Raw genomic sequence first — 27221 nt, 5'->3', positions numbered from 1 at the left:
GTATATATATATATATATATATATATATAATACAGTAGTTCCCCAATTATCCACTGTTTCACTTTCTGTGGTTTCAGTTACCCATAGTCAATCCTGGTATGGAAATATTAAATGGAAAATTCCGGAAATAAACGATTCATAGGTTTTAAATTGTGCACGGTTCTGAGTAGTGTGATCTCTCCCCATCCTGCTCTGTTGGCCTGGGAGTTGTTCCTTTGCCCAGTGTCTCCACACTGCATATGCTGCCTGCCCTGACTCTTAGTCACTTAGTAGCTGTCCAAGTTATCAGACTGACTATCACAGTGTCGCAGTGCTTATGTTCAAGTAGCCCTTCTTTTATTGTTATAATTATTCTATTCTATTATTAGATATTGCTGTTAATCTCTTACTGTGCCTAATTTATAAATTAAACTTCATTATAAGTATGTATACATAGGAAAAAACATAGTATATATATAGGGTTTGATACTATCCGCTGTTTCAAGCACCCATGTCTTGGAACACATCCCACACGGATAAGTGGGGGACCACTGTATACATCATACGCTCTGATGACATTATATAAAGTAACAGATGTGCATTCAGAAATGAAGCCACTTTTTTAACTGTGTGAAGCTTAGGCAGCATTATAATCTATGCTGGCGTTGGGTTATTTATTTATTCATTCAGTCAACACAATGAGGCAGCTATGGAGAGGTATAATAAAATGCAGTCTTGAAATTAAAAGATCCTGCCTTTGCTATTCTCTGAGATTCTATTTCCAAAGTGGTGATATTTACCTTACCAAATTATTGGGTGAAAAGATTAGTTAATTTATGTGAAAGTGTCCATCACAGAGGAGATATGCAATAAATATTTGTGTAATTAACCTCACATACAGCATGATATGAAAGCCACTCCATTTATGAAGACCTTAGGTTCTAAAAACCTGTTCATATGTCCATTTTTTTTCTTGAGTCCAAAGTGGCTAAGAGAGGTTAGCTACCAGTCTCCAGATGCATCTCCATAAATTAAAATATAAGTGGGGCCCTCAAAGCTTTAAAACCAGCAGTACTCTTTCTCACATTCTATTGAACATTTTCCCCCAAACGTGCACCTCTTACGTCTACAATACCCTCATTTGCCACCTCTCCAGCCATATGATGTTTTGCTGATTTGGATGGGCCCTGAACCCAGAAACTTTGAACTTATGGAGTCTCGCTTGCCTACGGCAGACACATCAATAGCTCTTCATCAGGCTAGGCGTAAGTTTGCTCATAAACTCCTGGCCTTTACCAAAATTAACAAAGTTTAGGCCAAGAGACATTGTTCATTGCTACTGACATTTAGCCATCATCTCAAAAAGTTGCATTTTTCATTTCACTAATTCCTGTTCCTTCCTTTTTGATCATTATTTGGTATTTGGCCTTAAAAGAATTCTTCCTACGGTGCCATAAGCTCCTTCCAACCTTTGGCATTCTCTCACTGCTTTCAGTTTTGAAAAATTATTTCTACTTTCATTTCCATCATAATTGAATCTTTCGTTGGCAGCATTTTAAAGGTACTCGCTACTTTTACACTTTTCAAACTGATGATATTACTGATGTTCATAAAATACCTTAGAACTGGGTGCAAACCCACCTCACAACCCCCTGACTAAGGAACAGTATGTGACAGAATGATTGCTTTCAGCTGCTAATACCGTCGGCTGCTGGTGGACACAGCTGATGCCCTTGGCCACTCTGCTTTGTTCATACTTACCAACTTCTTTAAATGGAAATTTGTAAGTAGAGGCATTTCTATACCAAAGGGAAGAAAAGAGGTAGTCCCTGCTTTTATTAATCTTATTGGGAAGGAAAGACACATATAAAATAGCCAGAGACCTCCAAGTTCATATATGAAAGCAACACTGCCATAAGTGATTCTATTAAAAGTTGAGGGAATTCACAATAAAGGAGAGGAGGGTAGAATGAGGTCCTTGAAGTCTGTATGGAAGTGATGGTTCTTTATTGGTGGCAGGACAAGGGCCTTCTCTTACTGTCATTCACCTAGAACAGAGTCTATCCCTTTATTACCACTTCTTTTACGTCCTTCAGTAAATGTTTATAGTTTTCTAAATATAGATCTTACATGTTTTTTATTCAGTTTATTCCTAGACATTTTATATGTTGTTACTGTTAATAGGAATTCCGGAATTTTTCTCCCAGTGAGAAGGACAGGGAGTGGATGCCCACACACCTTATCTTACCTGCCTAGATATCCCAGGTGAACAGCAGGATCTGTCAAGTTGCCCAGACTTTTCCCAGAATGCCACTGGGAACCACACCTGGAGAGGATGTCACGGAGGTTGTTGCCCGAAAGCTCGCTGACAGGAGGCAGAGGGCTCTCAACCCAGAACTACCATGGAGATCGCTGATGTAATCAGCTTTAGAAATTAAAAAGTCACCTTCCTCCTTCCTTCCTTTTTAAAAGAAATGCTTTCATGGATTTAGAAAACATTTTAAATGAATAAGTGAGAGCATAGGCTAATGCTCACTTCCTGGGGATAGGGCCTTATTGCAAAGAGTGCTCTAAGAGTCAAATCCTCAGCCTAAAATACTGAAATTACACAGATTAAAAGGAATGGATTTCTAGTGAAAGGCTAAAGAAATCACTGTTAGCCACCGGTTAAGGAAATCCTTGTCAGAAATCGGCTTTGAAATGTCTCCCTGTCCAAGTCATTTACTTCCCACACTGCCTATTTTCATATAAAACAATAACAAACCTGTCACACAGATGCAAAGAATCTTAGTGCTGAAATGATGTGATTTGTCACAACATGCTCATTGACTCAACTGAAGCATACTATCTCTTCTGACATTGGCTTTCTTTTATAAACCTACTCTTATCTTGTCTTTCATTTTAAAGTAGAGAAAAACAATTACTCAGATGTCCTAACTATCAAGAGATTTAGACACCCATATATATGCCCGTATATTCTTTTTTCAAGATAGATAAACAGGCTTTCAAATTCTGCCCAACTAAGAACCTGGATTTTTAGGATAATGAAAACTTTCATTTACGAACATCAGAGAGCCAATATTTGTTCTAGTGGATTGAGGAAGCAGCACATCGTATGTGACTGTAATAACCAACACTTCAGGCAAGAATGAGATATTATAAGTCTTGGAATCCCAGGTGGTGGTGAGGGGATTTCTGGATCCTGAAGGCTAAGTGTTTCCAGAGAAAAAGAGGAAGAGAAATTAGAAAAAGACCGTCTAATGCAGGTGCTCCAGCAGATCTCTCTTAAAACTGTGATGGCTCAATTTAATATGTAAACATAATTCCCCCCCACCCCCGCTCTTTGTGCCTTTGTTCATTATTACCTGTATTTACTTCCAGGTAAAGAAAGGGGGATTGGGAAACAGGAAGCCATTCAAATTTTGTATTGAAATTTGGGGTCCAAGTTCTCTTGGAAGACAGGATGATTAACATGAGGCCCGAGGTCCTTCTATTTGTTGTCAGCATCTAACACATTCCTCCTCTTCCATTACTGTGGACAAATACGAGCTGACATTGCCTAGCGTATAAATAGGCAGCTTTTACTTTTAGGAGATTCCCCTCAGGTGCTCATTCAGAATCTTTTTTATCTTGAATATACAAAATTGTAATAAGCTCAGTTATCATGTTTCAAGCCTACATCTAATCTTAGAATAACAATAATAGCTTCCAGTTTTTATTTTTTATTATGCCTAGAACATTCTCCCATATTGATTTGCGTGTATTGAGTACCTACTGTGAACCACACTTGTTCTCTGTGCATATACTTCATCTCTCACATCTTTTCATATGATGGAAGCTGAGGCTCTGAGAAGTTGACTCAGTGATAATTTGTAAATGGCAGAGCTGGAATTTAAGCAAACTCTGTCCAAACTCAAAGCACATGCTCTTTCGACTTAGCTACGTTGTAATAATATTCATAGAGAATATTATCTTTCTTCTTCTCCCATGTCATCCTATTGCCCACTTACTTTGCTTGTATGTTTTCTATTTATAGCCATTCTGAATTATTCAAAATAAGAAGTTTTGCCCACCTGTGAGCCAGAGTTGTCTCCTGTTTAACACTTTTCCATGACTTCTCCTGGGGAAAAGTTACAACTGTTCTCCCTATGACCTGGCATGCTTACCTTATCTCCTGATACTTCTGTCTTTTACTTCACTCTCTAGTCGTGCCGTTCCCCTCACGCTTCAGGCTTCAGTTCTGTGGCACTGTGCTTTTGTTCCTGCTAGTTCTCTGGCCTAGATCCTTGCGACTCAAAATGTGGTACTGGAACCAGAAGCAGGAGTATCACCTACCGTGTTTCCCCGAAAATAAGACCTGATCTTATAGCAGGACTTGTTAGAAATGCAGGATTCAATCCTCACCCCAGGTCACAAGCGATTCAGTTGTACAGTGATTATTTGAGATGCACTGACCTAGAATGTTCTTGTCATGTTTGTCACCTTACCTTAATACCTCTTACTTTTTCTTCAAATCTCACCTCCAGGAGACTAAGGTAAGCAGTTCAAAGACCCTCTGGGTGCTGGAAGGGAAGTGTCCCCAAGCATATAAGCTTTCTATGTAGTATAAATAGCATATAGCTTTTGCCTTTTGGGGGGGTCTGTGAGGTCCTCCCTTTTCCAACTGCGAAAAGCAAATTTTCTGTGAAGCAAATTTTCTTCATAGACTTCAACCCAAACAATATATATTGCAACAGAATGGTTGCAGAAATAGATGTGTCCATCCAGCTGCTTCTAGTAAGCCAGACATTAGAGATTTGCAATTACATAAAATGATACCATTCTTCACACAAAAATGTTTTCTGTTTTGGAAAATATAGTTATATTTTTTATAAAAGGATGTTATTTATGTTAACATGTAATAGGTTTATTCTTATTATTTTAATGAATCAATGTATTTAATACTTATTTTATAGTATTAAATACATTTTCTATATAATATATAATTTTATATGATTAACATATATTAACATTTAATGAATTAATAAAGCATTTCTCAGTTTTAATTTCCCTCACAGTAAATATTGATGGATATAAACCACATAATCAAAAGCTCTTTGGAGTTCTCAATAATACTTTTAAAAATGTAAAAGTGTCCTGAGACCAAAGAGTGTGAGATCCATTGTCCTAGGGTAAGCTACGTGCCTCTCCACAGCAGGTCTATTGAATCATGGGCATATCTCGCTTATACGCTTACCGTATTATGGTAAAATGATCCATTTGTATTTCTTTCTCACTTGACTATAAGCACCTTGAAAACTGTGCCTATGTCCTATTCATCTTTCTCTTTGTTGAGACTAATGAAACACCCAGCACCTCCCCGAATACTTTTGGAGCTAAGGAGTACGTTTACTCTTCAGTTTGTAGAGAGCACTAGATAACCTACACCTGAGAACCAGCTTCAGGCGTGATGATTTGTGTATGATGCTCTAACCCTCAGTTGCTGAAATAAATAGCACATAGACACCACCAGCAGCACTGGTGGAAGTCCACTCACTCAGAGTCTGAGTATGTTTCAGCAGCCCGGGGGCCCACCTCTCGGGGTGAGGTGGGGAAGCTCCATGAGCACACCGCAGTCGCATGCCAGCAACAGTCGTCTTCCCCAGGACTCACGGTGCCTCTGAGCCTCAAAGCTATGGTGAGAGGACGACAAAAACAGACATGGTGCAACAAAAGACCCATTTGGCCATGTTTGTTGGGAACTGACCTTGGCCAGCTCCAGCGTGAGAGGAGGGGGACGGTGATGGGTGTTCCGTACAACAGAAGCCCACGTCAGACCAAATTCTGCCACAGTTAATAATTAGGGACAAAAACAGCCATGTGGCACATCTGTAAACTTGGTGCAGCCCTGCCTCCTGCCCTGTGGGGGCACCCCAACAAGCCTCTTGCACGGAAGGCAGGCGTGTCACCTTCTTGTCAGAATCCCCAGCAGACTTGTGTCGGGTGGGGCACAGGAGGCAGCGAAGCCCAGGTGATGCCTCTCTGAGGCAGTTCTGCTGCCAGGACGGAGCTGCATGGATCTCGAGCCAATCCACGTATTTCAACCACTGATTTTACTGGTGAAGGTGCCCTTATTCAAATTACAAATTCTTTAGTGCTGGTTAGAGATAAAAATAGCTGAAGCCTGTAAGAGACCTCTAGTGTATGAACTATTTAGAGCAGGGGTGTCCACACTGCGGCCCGCGGGCCAACTGCGGCCCAGGATCCACTGTTAATTGGCCCGCAGCAAATTCCCAAAATATATTTAGTTTACTTAAGTAAACCAGGTGAGGCAATACTACTTCACCTCGAGTGAGTGGCCCGGCTGTTTGTATATTTTCCCGCATATGGCCCTTGGTGAAAAACGTTGAAAAAAGTTTGGACACCCCTGATTTAGAGGTTGTCAAATGCTAACTAAGCAAGCCTGAGTGTGGTTCCTGATTAGGGTACTTCCAATGTGAATGAACTGCCCCTAGGGTGAAGAAACACACACACACACACACACACACACACGCGCACACACACACTCACTCACACTGTTTATGCCGAAATAGCTTCAAGCAAATGACAGGTAGTATAACAATATCATTAAGTTCAAATACATGCAGTGTAGTGAAAGCTAAATATAGTAGTCTCATCTATTTGAAACTCAGCTCTCCAGTAATTTCGTTTCACTGGAATAAAGCCAGGAAACTGTAAATAGACAGAGAATCATTATAGTAGATGCTCAGTGCCAGATTCACATTATTTCATGGAATCCACTAAACTCCAAAGTGCATGTTCTACCCTCTAGCACCACAGAGAGAGATTTTGGCGTAAATGTCACAATCCTAAGAATTTTTTTTCCAGCCTTAGCTCAGACGAGCCCGATCAGCTCTCACCCAGAGCCAATGTGTTCTTCATCTGCACACAGATTGAACAAGCTTAGCTCTCTGGTTCCCAATGCCTTTGAAGATTAAGCGAAACAGTTTAGAAGGGGACAGAGAAGCGACTGCAGGTGGGAACCCTGACAAATAGAAGTGACAGCTTAGCAGCGTACCTGAAAATAAGGGAGGGATCAACAAGATTTAATTAGTAAATATGGGGGTGATCACTTTGTAGTGTATACAAATGTCAAATTATAATGTACACCTGAAACTTATATAATGGTGTATATTACTTTTACCTCAATTTTAGAAAGTAAAAATAGGAACTCAATTCTTATAATGACTGAGTCATGTCATGACTCGGTTAGTCAAGACCAAGAGCTCATCACACCTCAGCAGACCCTGGGCAAAACTCAGAGCAGCCACTGATGTGTCTAAACTCGCTGTCATTGTATCAGACACCGGTGGGGCACCACTGCAGACTGTCTGGACCTCCTCTGTCCTGGGACTTTTGGCCACTTGTTCTGTTCAGTTCTTTGTGCACCCCAGCACCTTGTGCTACTGAAAGCACCTTCCTCACACCTACATTGTGTGTTGGGGCGTCTTGGAGCATCTCTGTTGTGCTGGAGCCTGTGACACCTCTCAACACATATAATCACAACCCAGAAGTTTTGGGAGGGGTAGCAATGAAGGGGGAAGCTGGCAGATACATTCTTCCCCTGTTCTCCTCCCAGAGGGAATGTTCCAAAGCTCAGTTGTTCGTATGGCCTCTTGGAATATGGTCCCACTAGGTTGAGATATCAAGCATTGGCCAGCTCAGTAGCACACTCTCCTATTGGCCCCCACCCCTTAACTGCCTCCTGCATTCTCTTTCTCTGTACTGAGCTCCCTTCAGAAAGTAGTAGCTTATAAGCTTTTGCCCTAAGTCCTGCCTTCCGTGAAACCCAGATTAAGACACCCATCACTATCAAAGTTGATCAAGTTTTTTCCATGCACTCTGTTTAAGAAGACAGAAAAATGAGTAATGATTTCCCCATACAATTTTTTTTAAAGTTGGGGTAATTGAACATGTATACCCCTCAGCTAGCAGGAAAACTCAGCTATCCAAAATGATTATCCTCTTGAGTCTTTACTGCACAGTTGTCCTGAAGGGATGTTGAATAATACAATAACCACAGAGAGGAGACTTATCAGGGTAGGCTTTCTGGAGGAAATCAATACTGAGCTGAGTTTTGGAGGCCTGAGGGTGAGGGGTGGATGCTTTGGAAGGGTGGTGAGCTTGAATTTAGGAATGGAAACCCTCGGCTAGAAAGCATATGTTGTACACAAGGGTCATGCCTTTTACATGTGAAATGAAGGAACCATGTTGTATCAGCCTGTTCGTTTTGCCCTCAACAAGAAAAATGGCCAGCCCACCTAATCAATTCAGCTGCAGCAGTTGATATTAATCATGAAGATGGTTGATATGACTCCATTGGCTTATTTCCTGCACAGATCGGCTCCCAATGAGTAGCTTATCATTGATACTTTTGGAATTAAACTTGCTCCCTGTGGGGGTAGAGGGTTGTACTCTGTCTGGATGGTGTCCTTTAAGCACAAGATGCACATATGTGTAAGCTAGAATGATCAAGGGAGTGCACACACACACACACACACACACACACACACTCACCCATCGAATGTCACTGTAATTCCTTTAAAAATTTTATTGCTAAAAATAGTAAGGCAGACAATCTTATTTTTTTAAAGGACCACTCGTTAAATTGAGTTAAATTTTCGTACTGAAATCTTAGGTCATATCCTAAAGTAAACAGAGAAAATCAAAGTTAAACAACATCATCAAAGAAAAAGTAGTTACCTACAAATGTAGTGGGCTTTGATTCCTTTGGGAACTGAATAACTCTTTGAGAGTTTGGTGAAAGCTATGGACTTTGTACCCCAGAAAAATGGAACACAGAAGAGTTTGCATACAATTTCATGGATCTCCAACTGAGAAAAATGGTTTTGTTTTCTCCTGCAATGTTCAGTTTATCTCAGATAGCAAGGGTGACAGTGGGATGCAGTTTTAAGGGTGAAAGTGGAAATACAGCAACTTTGTTTTAAAAATTATTTTGTAAATTATTTTAATTGCTCATTTTCCTCATGCTAGTCTATATACCATCAGGTGTTAGCCTGTTCCCATAATTTATTGAGAACACTTGTTAACTAATCAGGAAGGAGGGAGAAGAGTGGGAGAGAGGAAGGACAGAGACAAAGACAGACAATCCTAGAGTGACATCAGTCTAACCAACTTTAATTTCTATCAAGAGGACTAGAGAAGTTCTAAGTATCAAATAATTATGAGGGTTAACTCATCTAGTTGCTTTTGCCAAAGGCAGATGGATCTTCACCCTGCATTCCTTCTAGTGCACGTCAATAATTCAGCTGCCTACTGGGCACCTATTTTGCTAACCAGCATTTTGTGTGCAGGGAACCGCGAGTGGTGTGAATTGTATCAAGACAAATCCTGCCCTCAAAAATCTTGCCCTCCACTTACTCTGATGGAATCAAAGCTTTGAAAAAGGAAAAAGGCCTTTTAAACCTTCCTTACAAAGTCTTATCCATCACATGCCTGGGTATTTTCTTTAAGCACTTCATTGTTAATGAGGTAGAAATAATGCTCTTTGTGTTGGAATTCTGAAATGATTGTGTTTATCTGTTGAACTGCTTCTTATTGAATCAATGCAAGCTGTTTGCATTGACAAATTAAATTCAAATGGATGGATGCAACTAACTTCCACACTCAGACCTCAAAAACAAGTAAAGCTGAAATCAGAGAAAATGAAATCAGAGAAAACAAAAACGTCTTTTTGCCACTGCATTGCAAGCTTCCGAAGGAGGCACTTTCGTGGGGCAGGTTTTGCTGTCTGCTTCCTTTGTGGGGGAGGAAAAACATCCACAAGAGAAGGATTATGCATTCTAGATGGTCCAATTAAAAGATTTTCTTCTACGGGAATCCTTATCATGAAGTAACACAGGGGAAGTGATGTCAAGACTAATGGAGGGTCAAAGACAAATCTGGAGTGATTGCGTTTCAGAGAATACTTCAAATGCAGCATGCATGCACTCTTTCACTTAAAGACACTGCAACGCCAGAGAGGAAAAACCGAGAGCACAGCAGCAAAGGCCATTTTCAACTTAAACAATTCAAAGAGTCTGGAAGATTTTCTGAAAAACTCCAAAGAGCTGGAAGCCATCATTGAATGGGCTTCCATCTTACATCTGCATCCAAATAAATCACATATTCTACTTTCTATGGTCAGTACCAGAGGGGACAAAAGAAAGGGGAGAGAATGTTCCATGCATTTACAGACTATACCTGCTCGCTAAATAAATGTTTTCGGTGAGCATCCAGATGATTTTGCCTAGTCCCTTACAAGATGCAAAAATTGTAGGGAAAATAATTTCTGGCTAGGCTTTAAATGAAGTCACAAAACCAACCATGTTTAATCAAGATGCCAGTGACAGCTCATTGCTCATCATTACAATACATTTGTGGGGCTGTAATTTCTCTCTCACCCGTTGTGGTGTTTGTTTCTTTTCACATTTCTTCAGGCTGCCCCCCCCCCATTGGAAGTTGGCAGCCCCCCTTGGAAGTCAGCAGGTCATCTTCCTTTCCTTCCTGCTTTAATAGGTTTCACTCTCAGTATCTCACACACCACCAGCTCTGAACTGCTGTGCGTAGGGTTAGTCAAGCAACAGAAAGTGCTTGCAGACAGAGAACAACAATTTCTTTTTCATCTGAAGAAAAATGAGAGTTTAAAGATGCTTATCACACTCAGATTTTTGTTAAAATATATATATATGAAATTCCAAATCCTTTCTTCTTGGTAGAACAAATTTTTGGCCTCAAGGCTATTTTTAATGTTTCAGTTCCTTTTATTGTGATCCAGCTTATAGGAATGAGGATATTCTCCAGATCGTTGAAGACGTTGAAAGAAGATGTTGAAAGGTTAGGGCCCATGTCTATATTGGTGTCCTATGTCTGAAGCTACTTGGATTGGGGCATTGTGGTATGTGATGGCATTTGATTGTATAAAAATGGACTCCTTATCTTTAGCTAAAGCTGGGAAGCCAATTGTGGCATTAGTATAATGAGGAATTGTGAGGTGGTGAGTGTGGAAACGTTTTCCAACATCCATTGTGGACATGTAAACTGTTACCTTAAAACTACAGAAAGCTGCTCCCAAGTTACCAGCAAAGTGAGCTTGAGTGCTTTGGCTTTTGTGTTTTTGGCTTACTGTGTATCTCTGCTTTCAAATCTGTAGAGGAGAGCTACTCTTCCTTGGGTCATTCTTGGATTCAAACCACCCCCTTTCTCTAGCCCTTACTCTTTCCTTTTTGTCCCTGGATGATTTTAGGAGTCTTCTCCATTCCCAGAGTCTGAGTGTTCACAGAAAGACAGAGAGGAAACCTCGCATATTCCAAAACAAGACCAAACCTGTTAGAGTGGCTGTTAATCTTAAATACTGCCACAATTTTAACCGTGTTTGGCAGGTCAGAGAGTGACCTGGAAACTCACGTTCAGAAATCATTCATTTATATTAGAGGTAGGAAACCTTACAGGATTAGGTCCGGATGAGCAAGAATGTCTTTAGTCAAGTTGGTGGCTTTATAGCCACAATCCCACCAATTCAAGAGGTAAATATCCAATGAAGAACTCAAAAGTAGGCTGCACACTTATTGTGTGGTTTGTGTGTTTTGAAAACCTTGACATTTTTTCTCTCTCATATTCTTTGCTGTACTGAAGTCTTTGCAGTGTGTTTATTTTCCTGAGAAGCTGAGAACTCGTAATTTTTTAACCAAAGTACCATTCATTTAATCATTCCACAAATATGGAGGAATGCTGCTGCTGTGTGTGAGTCTCTGCGAGATGCTGGAGAGTCGGCCTCTCTGCTGACTCGGCTGACCCAGCAATACATCCATGTCCCGGGTCAGGCTACCCCAGAAGCTGGTTCTGAGGCGGATATTACATTGTAGGAAGTTTACTAGGGAGGGTTGTTGGGGTCGACACCTGTGGAAGAAAGGCCAGAAACAGGATTGGGCAAGAGAAGAATATGCGCTTTGATCCATTTCAGTGAAGGCCTCAGCCAACCGTACGGTGGATGCTGAAGCTGGGATGACTCCGGAGTCAGCGAGAGTTGGGGCAATGGGACTAGGCCTGGGCCGTGGCCAATTCCCCTTTATTGGTCAGCCACTGGATGCAGTCGTTAGGAGAAGGCATGCCCTAGGGCAAGCCAGCTCCCCCTAGCAGAGACAGCACTGCCAGCCACTGGGAGATTAAGTCCTCTCTCTGCTCTGTCAGCCTAAGGGGTTGGCTGCGTTTCTCAGCCTTCTTCCGATCACAGTTACAAGATGACTATCACAGGTGTGGGTATCACTGTGAAAAAGCCGACGCCATCTCTGCCTGTGTGCTCTTTCTGTTATTGAGGAAAATATTCCCTCACTTCTCTCTGTCTTTTTTTTATTATGGTAGAATATATACAACATAATATTTATCATTTTAACCATTCATAAGTATACAATTCTGTGGCATTAAGTACTTATTACCATGTTATTGACTATATTCCCTATGCTTTGCTTTACTTATCCATGAAACAATAACATCCCTTTCCCTCTAGTTCCTAGCAACCTCTATTCTACTTTCTGTCTCTGTGAATTTGCCTATTATAAGTACCTCATATAAGTGGATTCATAACAATATTTGTCCTTCTTGTGTCTGGTTTATTTCACTAAGCATATTTGCACAGTCCATCTATCTTGTAGGATATATCAAAATTTCATTCCTTTGTATGGCTGAATAATATTCCATTGTACGTTTATACAACATTTTGTTTATCCATTCATGAATTGATGGACACTTGGGTTGTTTCCACCTTTTGGCTATTGTGAATGTTTCTATGGACATTGGTGTACAAATATCTGTTCAAGTCCCTGCTTTCCATTCTTTTTTTTTTTCTTTTGTTTTTTTAAGATTTTATTGGGGAAGGGGAACAGGACTTTATTGGGGAACAGTGTGTACTTCCAGGACTTTTCCAAGTCAAGTTGTTGTCCTTTCAGTCTTAGTTGTGGAGAGCGCAGCTCAGCTCCAGGTCTGGTTGCCATTGTTAGTTTCAGGGGCTGCAGCCCACCATCTCTTCCGTGAGTTGAACCAGCAACCATATGGTTGAGAGCCCACATTCTAACCAACTGAGCCATCTGGCCACTTGGGAGCTGAGCAGCAGCTCATTGACTTCATTCTAGTTGCAGAGGGCGTAGCTTGCTGGCCCATGTGGGAATCAAACTGGCAGCCCTGTTGCCCAGAGCTCACGCTCTAACCAACTGAGCCACCTGTCCACCCCACTGCTTTCCATTCTTTTGAATACACACCTAGTAATGGAATTGCTGGATCATATGGTAATTTGATGTTTAACCTTTTGAGAAACTGCCAAACTGTTTTCTGCAGCAGTTGTACCATTTTTCATTTCCATCAGCAATGCACAAAGGACCTAATTTCTCTACACTTACGCCAACATTTAGTTCCTGTTTTAAAAATTATAGCCATTCTTTCCCTCATATCTATTGGCTACTATTGGCCAATTTCTAACTTAATTACTGGCAAAGTGAATGAGATCATCATCATTGCCTCAAACCAATCAGGACCCATGCCCTGGGTAGAGTCCATTTCCCTGAAGAACATGGCTTCAAAGAGGACAGACAGATGGATATCTGAACAAAATCAGGGCATTCCAGCAATGCCAGCAAGAAAGCAAGAAAGAAAGTGTGGGAGTGAGTTATAGAGAGGCTACCATCAATGTTTGCAATGGAGAAGCTTTAAAATATCAGTGCCCAGACCAGAAATTCTCATTCAGTTGGATTCAATTGGTGTGCAGTGGGTTCCCAACACCAGTCATTTTTGAATGTTTGCCCAGTGGATTCTGATGTGCAGCCTGGGATGAGACCACTGGTCTAGCAGGTGAGATGGCCCACTAAATCAGCAAGTACGAATACTACTATTTGAGAAGTACAGCATGCTACAGGAACACTACTGGGGCTCCTTGCCTGGAAGAGGATAAAGGGAATCCTCCAAGAAAAGGTGATGTTTAGACTGATATTTGGAAAAGTCAGGTCAACCAGACTGGGAAGACTGTCATAGACACAGGGGACTCCTGCCTCAAGGTCTTTGTACTTGTGGTTTCCTTTGCCTGGAATCCTCTGCCCCATTTAACCATGTGACTAACTTCTCACTTCCTTCAAGTCTTTCCTTAAAAGCTTTGTGTCAGGAAGGCCTTCCCTAGACATCCTACCTTTACTTCATATTCTCCTTCTCTGCTTTGTTTTTTTTTTCTCCTAGTATTTACCAATAACATGCTTCATATATTATTCATTTATACTGTTTATCAGCTGTCTTTCCTACCAGGAAAAAAAAAGTGTATATATATATATATATATATATATATATATATATATATATATATATATATATATATATCTTCTCCCTACAAGAACACCCCTGCTCCCAAAGATGGGATTTTTGTCTGTTTTGTTCATTTTATATCTCCAGTGCTAGGACGGTACCTGGTGCATAGTAGGCACTCAATAAATTTGTTTGTACTGTGTTTTACAGAAGAAAAACCTGAGTCTCAGTGCAATTAAATAATTTATAACATCACGTAGCTAGGAGGAAGTAGAAGAGTTGGGTAGTTAAATATTCTATGATGTTTTACAACGTAAAAAACCCATTTAACAAAAAGACAGTACAATATCAATGGCCCCTCTCCAGCCTCCCTCCCTACCACCAGTTGAAGAAAAGAAATCTTTTTTTTTTTAAGTTTTTTTTTTGGGGGGAGAATATTGGGGAACAGTGTGTTTCTCCAGGTCCCATCAGCTCCAAGTAGTTGTCCTTCAATCTAGTTGCAGGGGGTGCAGCCTACCATCCCATGCTGGGATTGAACCGGCAACCTTCTTGTTGAGAACTCATGCTCTAACCAACTGAGCCATCTGGCTGCCCCTCTGGAAGCTCAATGGCAGCTCGTTGTCTTCAATCTAATTGTGGAGGGTGCAGCTCACTGGCCCATGTGGGAATTGAACCAGGAACCCTGTTGTTCAGAGCTCGCACTCTAACCAACTGAGCCATCTGGCCGCCCCGAAAAGAAATCTTTTCAAATGAGGAAGGATTGGGTGCTGGAAACTTTCTGGCATTGCTCTGTCGAGCGTTGAATAGGGCATTCAGATTTGCGTGTTTTAAGGTAGGAAGCCATCTCAGCACTTGTTCTGTGGCAAGAAGGCCAGTGACTGTAATTAAATGCATACCAGCTGCTCAATGACAGTGGCGGGCAGGAAGAAGGGAGGGGTATGCAGATATGTGGGAAGATAGGCTGTTTGTTTGAAATGGTTGGGGAGAATTTTCACACAGTTATCAGCATCAGGACCCATCTCACTGGCAATCCCACCCAGATTTGCCGTGACTCCTAAAAATTCGTTCCTCTTTCATCCATTACATTGAACACACAAAGAGGAATCCTAGCAGAATACAAGAAGAGTAATCAGAGAACAATCCAATAATTAGATCTGCTAAAGCTTTCTTAGAATGAGGGCAGTGATTTTCATTTATTTATTTATTTATTTTTAGTAATTGTTTTATTTTTCAATTACAGTTGACATACATTACATTAGTTTCAGGTGTACAACATAGTGATTAGACATTTATATAACTTAGGATGTGGTCACCCTGATAAATCTAGTACTCATCTGATGTCATACATAGTTATTACGATATTATTGACTGTATTCCTTATGCTGTACCCTACATCCCCGTGAGTACCTTGTAACAACAAATTTGTACTTCTTAGTCCCTTTCGCAAACCACCCTCCCAGCTGGCAACTATCAAAATGTTCTCTGTGCCTGAGTTTATTTCTGCTTTGTTTGTTTGTTTATTTTGTTGTTTAGATTCCACATGTAAATGAAATCATATGGCACTTGTCTTTTTCTGTCTGACTTACTCCACTTAGCACAGTACCTTCCAGGTCCATCCATGTCACCACAGATGGCAAGATTTCATTCTTTTTTATGGCTCAGTAATATTCCACTGTGTATATGAACCACCTCTTCTTTATCCGTTCATCCACTATTGGACACTTAGGTTGCTTACATATTTTGGCTAGTGTAAATAATGTGCAATGAACATATGGATGTACATGTCCCTTCAAAGTAGCATTTTGGGTTTCTTTGGTTAAATACCTAGAAGTGGGATTCCTGGGTCCTTCTTTGTCTCCTGTTATAGCCTTTGTCTTGAAGTCTATTTTGTCTGGTATAAGTATTGCTACTCCAGGTTTTTTTTTTTTCCTTTTGTTTTCATTTTTATGAAATATCTTTTCCCCATTCCTTTACTTTCAGGCTGTCTGTGTCTTTCAATCTGAAGTGAGTCTCTTGTAGGCAGCATATATAAAGGTTTTGTTTTCTTATCCATTCAGCCACCCTGTCTTTTGATTGGAGCATTTAATCCATTTACATTAAAAGTAATAGTTGATAAGTATGTAGATGTTGCCATTTTATTACTCATATTTTTTATCTTCTTCTTCTTAAAAAAGTCCCTCTAACATTTCTTGTAATACTGGTTTGGTGTTGATGAACTCACTTAGCTTTTCAATGTCTGGGAAGATTTTTATCTGTCCTTTGATTCTAAATGATAGCTTTTTTGGGTAGAGTAATCTTGGTGATAGGTACTTACTTTTTGTCACTTTGAATATTTCATGCCAATCCCCCCTGGCCTGCAAAGTTTCTGTTGAGAAATGAGCTGACAGTCTTTTAGGAACACCCTTGTAGGTAACTAACTGCTTTTCTCTTGCTGCTTTTAAGATTCTGTCTTTGTCTTTAACATTTGGCATTTTAATTATGATGTGTCTTAGTGTGGGCTCCTTTGGGTTCAACTTGTTTGGGACTCTGCACTTCCTGGGCTTGTATGTCTATTTTATTTGCCAGGTTAAGGAAGTTTTCTTTTTTTTCTTAAAATAAGTTTTCAACTCCTTGCTCTCTCTCTTCTCCTTCAGGTAACCCTATGATGTGAATGTTGGTGTTGATGGAATGTTTGATGTTGTCCCACAGGCCCTTTAAACTGTTCTCATTTTTTTTGGACTCTTTTTTCTTTTCGCTGCTCTGATTGGGAATTTTCTGCTACCTTATCTTCTAAATTGCTGATTCAATCCTGTGCTTCGTCTAATCTACTCTTGATCTCTCTAATGTATTCTTTATTTCAGTTATTGTATTCTTCACTTCTGACTGGTTCTTTTATATGTTTTCTATCTCCATTTTTATGTTCCCTATATCTTTGTGAAAGTTCTCACTGAGTTCATCTACTCCTCTCCTAAGTTCATTGAGAATCCTTATAACCAGTATTTTGCACTCTGCATCTGGTAGATTGCTTGTTTCCAATTTATTTAGTGTTTTTTCTGGAGCTTAGTTCTGTTCTTTCATTTGGAACATGTTTCTTTGTCTCTCCATTTTGGCTGCCTCCCTGTGTTTGTTTCTGTGTATTAGGTAGGGCTGCTATGTCTCCCGGTCTTAGTAGTGTGGACTTATGTAGTAGGTGTGCTGTGGGGCCCAGTGGCTCAGTCTCCCTGGTCACGTGAGCTGGGTGCTCCAGGTGTGTCCCTTGTGTGATTGGGTTGGGTATGCCCTCCTGTTGTAGTTCAACCTTGATTGCTGTTTGCATGTCAATGGGAGGGACTGACCTTCAGGCTGACTGGTTGTGAGGATTGGTCATGACTACAGTGGAGGAGCTGTTGGGCAGGAGCTGACCCTACAGAGCAGGATTCGCTTTAGCAGAGCTCTGGTGCTTGGCCCTTTAGGTATGTTGCCCACGGAGGCAGCTGGGTGGTATTCTGGGTTGGTCTGAAGCCGGCCACTAGGTGTACGATCCCCAGAGCCTACTGGGAGGTGCTCTGCCACAGACCAAATTCAGCTGCAGTCTGTGCCCTGCCCCAGGCCACCTGGCATGAGCCACAAAGCAATCTGCAGATGGCAGCCATCTGCGCTGGGCTTGCAAGTGCCTGGGATAAGACAAGCTACAAACTGAGGCTGGCTCCCACTAGTGCCCGGCTTGGGGCTGCTCACCACAAGGTATGGGGCACACTGAGGCCAGGTGCTGCTTGTTTCAGTTTGTGAAACTTTGAGAGATTTTAGGAAAGAATAGCATGAGCCAAGACAGATCATTTGTATGGAGAAGCCACTGAAAGCAGCTTGGCTGGTTCTGTGAGTTGGGTGGGGCAGCATCTTAGGGAATCACCAGGGTAGGGCAAGATAACCAGGTTGACAGAGACTCAGATATGGTGGTCACATGTGTCTACATGTTGGGACCATGGAGGACTCAACAAAAAAACAATGGATTCTACCAGCACTTGTGTCTGGGAGAAAACTGCCCCTCCAGCCCTTGCCTTGAAGCCAGACAATTCCGTTCCTCTCCATATGACCCTGGCTCCTTTCAAGCTGTTGCCCCAGTGCTGGAGCTCAGAGTGAGTGAGTACATCAGTGAGTAAGTCCATGCTTGGACTCTTAAGAGGAACTCTAGCCTCCCTCCATCTCACTCAGCCACAATCTCTTCTGGTTGTCACACCCAGTATTTGTAAGGACTTCTCTTTCTGGCACTGGAAACCTGGGCTGGGGATCCTGGTGTGCGGCTGGGACCCCACACTGCTCAGCAGGGACCTGTGCAGCCAAGATATCACTCCCTATTTTTAACCACCGCACATGGGTGTGGGGACTAGCACTTTCCACATCTCCACCTGGTCTCAAGGTAGCTACTTCTGTACGTCCTTAGTTGTACGTTCTGTTCAGCTAGACTTAGTTGTACGTTCTGTTCAGCTAGACTTCAGGTGATTCTCAATGATGGTTGCTTTGTAGTTTAGTTGTAATTTTGATGTAGTTGTGACAGGAGGCAAGCATAGTGCTTACCTACTCTGCCCTCTTGACGAGAAACTGCGGGCCATGATTTTTAAAAAGAATGGGTTTTTTGTTTTTGTTTTTGAGGAAGAGGAAATTTAGCTGGACAGTGGTTGTGCCAGGAGGTGAAGCCCAGGCCTTTTTCTCCTCCCACTCCTCGCCACATTGCTGGCGCCGTCCCTCCACAGGAACCCAGCCTTCTGGGGGAGTGCAATTTCTGGAACAAGAGCCCAGGCAGGCAGGTGGCTTTTCTAAACAGTTCAAAGGGAGGAAGCAAGGGCAGGGCATAAGTGGAAGCTGAGTTCTGCGGGCTGGTCAAACGGAGAAGGTGGGTTCCATAGGGCTAAGCAGAACAAAGGCCTCACACCTCTCTAAGCTGAAAGGTCCTCATTGGCAGAGTGTGTCCCTCCCGACTCTGCTGTGAGGAGTAATTGAGAGAAGACCTCTGATATGCTTAGCCTGGTACCCAATACAGAGGAAGTGCTCAATACATGAATTTTCTTTCTCCGTGTTTTCAGAAGCAAAATGAGGGCCCCAGACAATGGCTCAGAACAGGAATAGGAGGGGCTTTTTTCAAAGGTCCTGGGATATAACCCAGAGCCTCTTAAGTTGCAAAATCCATTCGTTTAGCAATGTTCAGCTGCTTGTTTTTCTCCTCAGAGGTGCAAACAAGGAGCAGCAGCAGTCTTGGGCTCTGGGCATGTCTTCCATTTTCCCTTCAGAGCACCCTTCCTCTTCACATGCTAGTGTGAAGGACACTGCATGCTTTACCCAAATTCCCTCTTCAGCTGCTGCTCCTACCCTCCAGCTGTTGTCCTTTGTGGGCATTGTCTTTGCCCACATAGAATTCTGGGGCTTGCCCTTGCCCACATGGAATTTTGGGAAATGCCCATGCCCACCTGGAACTTCCTTGCCCAAGGGTTCACCCCTCCCAGAGGGCACCCTGAGGCCAATGGCTGCATGATGGGACAACTGTAAAATGTCACCCAGCCCCAGAGTTCCCCATTGGATCTGCTGAAACGCATTGTGTGTGAGCTTCTCTCTTGGCCCAGTCCTGCCTTCCTCCCTTCCTCACAGGTATCCCTCAAGAGCACTCCCCAAATGTCTTCTGCCCATGACTCTGGGGATCCCACTCTAAGACCAGCAGTCCTTTTGTTGTCTGTTGTCTTTGCCTCTCCAACCACACCCACTCATTTGATTTCCCAGGAACCCTATTTCTACTAAAATGCAGCCATCTTGTAGCCCAATGACAGGAAAACAAGTGCTGGTGAGTTAATATGTTGCCCAATAAAAACAGTTATCATTATGGGAACTGATACTTATGTGCAGCTACGAATCTACAAAGCACAATTGCATACACGATTTCATTTGCAAAGCAGAATAGCACGATGGTCTCCAAAGAGATTCTGCCTGAATTTCAATCTTGGTCCTATTACTTATTAGTCTGGTGACCTTGGGCCAGCTACATAACCTTTTTGTCGCTCAACTACTATCTGTAAAATGGGGATAGTAATCGTCCTTTCCTCCTAGAGTTAGAATGAAATGAGTCAGTACACAGAAAGGTCTCAGAATAGTCATGACACACAGTGAGCACATAGTACATGTTAGCTATTAGTAGCTGTTAGTATTTGATCCTCACAAGAAACCCATGAGGTGTTATGATTACTGGGTTGGACATTTGTCTTGCTCTGGCTCGTACTCTCGGCCCACCTTTTCTCTCCAGCTGTTGCTGCAGCCACCTGCTGGCAGAGGTGTAACCCAACAGCATGTTGCTCAGCTGTACTGCTTATTTCTTACTTCCTGCCCAGCTTCTTTGCCACCTCTGACTGAGATGCCTGTGGAGTGCACTTAGCCATTCTGACCCAAGCAAATATGGAAGTGTGAGGGAGCTAATGTCCCATGTGGCATCCCTGTAGTCCCTTTTTTTATTCCTTGAGAGAATAATTCTGAGGTAGAATCTGTCCCCTCAAGGTCCAACTTCAGTTGCGCATAGCAGCGGGCACCCCTGGCTTGGCTTTCCCTCCTTCCCTGTTTCATTCTTCCCAGTCATTCACTCCTATAGTATGAGCTCACTTCCCAAAATATAAAACCTACACACAAACCCTTGCCTCATGCTCTGCTTTTTGGGAAATCATCTAACTGTGCACAAGAGGAGCATGAAAGTATAAAAAGAGGCCTGTTCAACATCCAGAATCAGATTCTGGACTCAAATCAAAGCCTTCCATCTGCCGAATCTCATGCTCTCACACTGTGCCACCTCCAAGTTGATAAATATGCCTCTTAACAGAGGCCTGGAAACTTGTTAGATGATGGGAGGCTGGGGAGGAAATCACTACCAACAGATAGCTTTGGACATGTTCATGTCACAGCCCCTCTCCTGTCCCTGTATAGAGCTGACCCTACATGGTCAGGGGATGGTGAACAGTGGCTCCACTTGACTGAAGCCTGGGGCAAGGAGTGTGTCAAATTTGCCTTTCTATCACCAGCACTTAGGGACTGGCATGTAGTAGGTGCTCAATAAATTTTTGCTGGATGCCCAAGTCTAGAAATCAAACTATTGATAGTTTTTTTTAAATGATTACCTTTTATACGACTATGCCTGTTCCTGTACTTAGTGTTTATTTTTTATGCTGGTTTGGAATGTAATCTTTAATGGACTGAGAACATTTTAGATAGTAGATTATTTTCCTTTTTTACCAAGCTAAATTAACATTGAATCATGTGCCTGAAAATTGATGAGGCAGAAGCAGAGATAATAAAAATGAACCCGAGGGGGACTGCCCAGGCTTGCATCCCCTAGAGATAAATTAAGCTGTCCAAACACCCTTAGAAAGAGGAGATAAGACCCTAACCAGAATAATCTGGTTTTAATGCCTACACAAACTGCTGGTGCCTGCCCATTGTTGGAACTCCAGCCTCATTATAATACAATTAAAATAAAATATACACTATGGCTTGGTCCTTGTGGGTGTATGGGTTTGTGACCCCCCCACACACACACACAGTGACACACGACACTTTTTATGCAGAAAGTGTTGAAGTTGCTGACCAGCGTAATGTCTGACTTTTCCTGCCCTATCCCCTATTCCTCAGCCGATCCCCGCCACCATCAGCAGGTGCCCAATGATAGCATAACATCCTGCCTTCCAGGTACTATAAGATCACCGTGGTGCTCATGTGCTTCGTCCTTCCCACGCTGGTACCCTGGTGCATCTGGGGAGAGAGTCTGTGGAATGCCTACTTCTTGGCCTCTATCCTCCGCTATACCATCTCACTCAACGTCACCTGGCTGGTCAACAGCGCCGCCCACATGTATGGAAACCGACCCTATGACAAGCACATCAACCCTCGGCAGAACCCACTGGTCACTCTGGGTGCCATTGGTGAGTAGGGGTGTGAGAGCCAATGGAGAGAATGGCAGCTCAATTTTCTTGGCTTGTCATGGTTTTGTGGAATCTGTAAAAAGAAGCAGTGGAGTGAAGTGGAATGGCTTTGGTGTTAGAATCTTGGCTCTTGGACAAATCCCTTAATCTCTGATTTACAGTCTTCTTATCTATGAAATGAGAATAGCAATGCCTGCTTCATAGAGATGTTATGAGGATTAAGTAAGATACTAGTATATGTAAATTGCTTGGAACAGTACCTAACACATGGTAGGTGATCAATAATTAGTCGCTATTATTTTTGTCAAGGAAATTTATCTAAAGGAGAGTAGCAGTAGATTTTTCTCTCCAACTTCCCTGAACACTCTAGCCTCAGCTGTCCGATCATTTGGCTGATCATAAGAAAATAGGCCTTCAAACAAAGAGATGGGAAAAAATGAGACTGTGGCATCTCATGATACCACAACATGGGTTTGGTAGAGCCCTAGTTCCTTCACATACACTCTGGGCAAGTTATCTGGCTCCTCCACACTGTGTCCTCATCTGTAAAGTGGGGATAATAGTAGCACTTACCTCCTCCGGAGGTTGTTGAAGAGTTAGATGAGTTAACATATAGCGTTTGCAGCAGTGCTTAGCACAAAATAAGCCTTCAGTGATGTTGTTTTTATTACTAGCCATATGGTCTTAGGCAAGTTACTTGTCCCTTCTGTGCATTTACATCCTCATTTTAAAATGTGGATAATCATAGCTCAGAGGTGTGAGGATTACAGGCGCTCCTACTCATTAAAACACTTAGCACTGTGGCTAACACACACTAAGTGATTAATAAATATTAGTTATAGCTTTATAGAAGCAAATCGGGCTTCTTGGTAAGCTGAGCCTTGACCAAAGAGACCAAACACAAGAAGAGAAGTTCCTACTGTTAAGTAAAAATGGTCTCCGCATCACTTAACGATGAGTTTCTACCACCATTCTGTTAAGGTTTTCCATTTATTAAGACCCCAGGGATCTGTCGTTGACAAGAGCAATGTAAGGTGGAATAAACACCAACTTTAGTTATGGGATAATGAGATAAGCAGAGAGAAAAGAGCCTTGGAAAACAGGAAGAAGAGTTTTCTGGCCCTCCTATTGCTTTCTCCTCCTCTTACCCTTCATCTTCTAGAAAGAGTCTAATGAGGGGAGCCACATCTAGTGTTGACTCTGAGAGCAGACTGCAGTGGGGACAAAATGTACTGTTACCGTCTTATATAGAGATGGTGGTCCAGGAAAACCCAAGAAATATGACCACAACATAGTCCCTGAGAAGCTGGGTATTGGTTTTAAGTCTACCCAGGTCAACACTGGACCCCCAGTCAATTTTCTTAGTAAAGGTCCTGGAAGGCTCTTGTTACAACCACCCAACTGTACAGTAGGTGAACACATACAGAGTTCTTAGAACAGTGCCTGTTTATGAAAATAAGGGGAAAACTTCTCTATACTGTACCCTAGTCCCGGAAAACTAAACATGATGAGGATGGAGGGGCAGAGTAGAGAAGACGTAAATTAAGAAAATCGCAGACCAAAGATCAATCCATCTGATATACTCATTGTAGAACAGAATCCTTCAAATGTGATCAATAGAAGAACTATATGACTTTTAGCCACTTAAATAGTAAAGCAAGAAACTGGCTGTTCTTCAAATGGTTAAAAATAGTACTACGTATATGTATATGATCCAGCAACTCTACTCCTAGATTTATACCCAAGAGAAATGAAAACGTATATGCACACAAAAACTTATATGTGAATGCTTATATCAGCATTATTCATAATGACTAAAAAATGAAAATAATCCAAATGTCAATCAATTGTTGAATAAATACAATTGTATAAATACAATGGCATGATAAATGGTGGTATATCCATCTAATGAAATACAATTCAGCAATAAAAAGAAATGAAATACTGATACCTGCTCCACCTTGGAAACATTATGCTAGGTGAAAGAAACCAGTCACATAAGACTACATATTGTATGATTTCATTTATATGAAATGTTCAAAAGAGGTAAATCTATAGATTGTATTAGTCAGGGTTCTCCAGAGAAACAGAACTTGTGTGTGTGTGTGTGGGTGGGTGGGTGGGTGTGGGGGTGTGTGTGTGTATCTCAGTATATATACTGTTATATATATTACATATATGCCTCATAATAAATTTCCGTATATGTAGAAATAGTAGAATATCTATATAAACATCGATATATTCTATTGTTTCTGTAGAGTGTGCATGTACGAGAGAGCGAGACAGAGAGAGACAGAGAGAGAGAGACTGATTGATTTATTGTGAGGAATTGGCTCACGCTATTTTGGAGGCTGAGAAGTCCCATGATCTATTGTGTGCGAGCTGGAGACTCAGGAAAGCCAGCGGTGTAATTATGTCCAGACTGAGAACCAAGGGAGCCAATGGTGTCAATCCTAGTCCAAGGGCAGGAGAAGATGACAGATGTCTCAGTTCAATAAGTGAGTCAGGAAGAAAAATCCCTCCGTCCTCCACCATTTGTTCTATTCAGGCCTTTGATGGATTAGATGAAACCCACCCACGCTGGGGAGCAATATCTATTTTACTGAATCCACTGATTCAAAGGCTAATCTCATCGAACAACATCTTCACAGACATATCCAGAATAATGTTTAATGGGCACCCCTTGGCCAGTCAGGTTGACACAAAATTAACCATCACAGAGACACAAAGTAGGGCTGGGAGGGATAGGAGATGGTTGGGGGATGACAGCTAAGGGGTGTGGGCTTTCCTTTTAGATAATGAAAATATTATAATTCATTGTGGTGATGGATGCACAAGTCTGAATCTTCTAAAGGCCACTAAATCATACACTTTAAATGGGTGAATTGTATGTTATGTGAGTTATATTCCAATAAAGCTGTTTAAGAAATCAAATGAAAGAAGCCTTAAGATCCCCACCCGCCTTTGAAAACACCTTTAAAAAAAGTAAAGGAGGAAAATCGGTTCACTGGGAGGGATAGAATAAAATATAGGCAAATTTTGGATATTGAAAGATCCAATTCCTTACCTACCTATCTGAACGATTCTCATTTATCTCTTCCAAGCTCTCCCAAGAAGTCTTGCTCTAATTACTCCAGTCCACGGAGGCTATTTTCCTTTTATGAACATGCATCAAAATGATGATCTGTTACCAGCTATTCCGCATTTTACTTAGGATGTACAGCTCTGAAGTCATGGTAGCATGTCTCCAATTCATACAGGAAAATTTTGTGACTTTATGCTGTTATCTTTATTATTATTTTCTGTTCACATTTAGGTTTTCTAGCCAATTAAGTAAACGCTTCCTAAGGCCAGGAACCAAATCCTATACTCTCCAAAGAGCGTGCCTGACACAGTGTCTTGCACATGGTAGACCCTCAATAAATGAGTGCTTAAAAAATCTATGCAGAGAGGTGAGTGGTTTATTTCAACGCTTATTTTGTCTTCCAGGTGAAGGCTTTCACAATTACCATCACACCTTTCCCTATGACTACTCTGCAAGTGAATTTGGCTTAAATTTCAACCCAACCACCTGGTTCATTGACGTCATGTGCTGGCTGGGGCTGGCCACTGACCGCAAACGGGCAACCAAGCCAATGGTCGAGGCCCGGAAAGCCAAGACTGGGGATGGCAGCACTTGATCCTGGAGCTTCCATCAAATACGTCTGCTGTTGACACTTTGGTTCATGCCTTCTGTTGCTATAGTTCTTTTGTCCATTGGATGGGGGAGGGTGTAGAGGGTGGGAGGGAATGGAATCTATGTGGCTTGGAAATTTTTTGTTTGTCTCAAAGTCAAGACAAAACTATCAATGAAAAAAAATTTTTAAGTTAATGTAACTCTGATTTAACATTAAAGCTTGTACATGTGATTAAATTGCTGTAGGTACAATAAGTCAAACATACATTGTCATGTGCTTGTACATAATGTTAACCCTGATAGGATGAATGAATTTAATATTCTTTCAGTAGGATTCAGGAAAACATTTGTTTTCTTTTCCATCAGCTAACCCAGAATTATTTTTAAACACACTATCTGAAGGAGCAGAGAGGCAGGGTAGAAGACAAAAGAGGGGAGTCCTCGTAGTAACTAAAGAATGTTTCTGTTTTGTAATTATTGTGTGTGTTTCTATTGTTTTTTAAGTTAGAGAATTGAACACTTCTTAAAATGAGATACAGAAAATGTCTTTTTTTTGGCCCTGTTTACAACTTGTTAATGCCCCACTGTCTTTGCTTCAAAAGAGATCTGTTTACTGCCCAGCTAGTTTTGTGCCCAGCCGACCCTATAAATCAATGCCTATTTAGGTGTTTGATTTTTTTCTGTTTGTTGTTGTCATTTTAAAGGTATATAACTCAGATGTGCCAGACATCAAATTAAGATCTCATTTCAATGTTTAGGTACCTAATTTATATTCTAATTGATCCCAGCCACTAATGCATGTACTTTAGCTGCTTCTGCAAAATAAGCATATTAATTTTCCATACCAGGCCATCAGATCTTAATAACCAACAATTGTCTAGAACTCAGTGTCTACTAATACTTCACTTGCATGCGGCCTTCATTGATTTTGCAGCAAAGTATAAAGTAATCATTCTGTAGCTTCTAGATTAAAAATTTGTGTGTGTGTTAAGTTGCCTTGTAAAGAGCATGTTGAATTGATGGGACAGTGAGCCCTTTGTGTTAGATGTTAGAGCAAAAGAAAGGCTTATAGTGTTGGCATTGGAGCCCTTCGAAAATAGATCTTTTTAGGAAAGATGTAGAATTTAAAATTAAAATTTTAAATTTTTGAAAAAGAAGTGACGCCAATAGAAAATTGTCATAATGAAGTTCTTCATCCAGCAGGTGTTTAACAGTGTTCTTTTGCCATTAATAATGTGTAAACTATGAGTGATTTACAATAAATGATTATGAATTTGTTGGTGTTCTTGACCAGATGTTAAGTGTTGTTTAAAGAATGTCCTCTCAAGGGTGCCTGATGCTTC

General features: G+C 41.4%; 1 protein-coding gene across 1 annotated transcript in view; it reads left to right on the top strand.

Moving 5' to 3' along the window:
- SCD5 (stearoyl-CoA desaturase 5) overlaps positions 1 to 26745 on the top strand; it is a 138286-nt gene extending 111541 nt beyond the window's left edge. Inside the window, exons 4-5 of the mRNA XM_033106539.1 lie at positions 21970 to 22202; positions 25692 to 26745. Of these exons, the coding sequence (XP_032962430.1) occupies positions 21970 to 22202; positions 25692 to 25882 (424 nt within the window). The 3' untranslated portion in view covers positions 25883 to 26745. The remainder of the gene's footprint in view (positions 1 to 21969; positions 22203 to 25691) is intronic.
- Positions 26746 to 27221: the final 476 nt, after the last annotated feature.

Source organism: Rhinolophus ferrumequinum, chromosome 5 (assembly GCF_004115265.2).
Source record: "Rhinolophus ferrumequinum isolate MPI-CBG mRhiFer1 chromosome 5, mRhiFer1_v1.p, whole genome shotgun sequence".
In the NCBI taxonomy this organism is placed as follows: Eukaryota; Metazoa; Chordata; class Mammalia; order Chiroptera; family Rhinolophidae; genus Rhinolophus; species Rhinolophus ferrumequinum.
The sequence above is the reverse complement of the archived record's forward strand: the minus strand, read 5'-3'. Positions and strand labels throughout refer to the sequence as shown.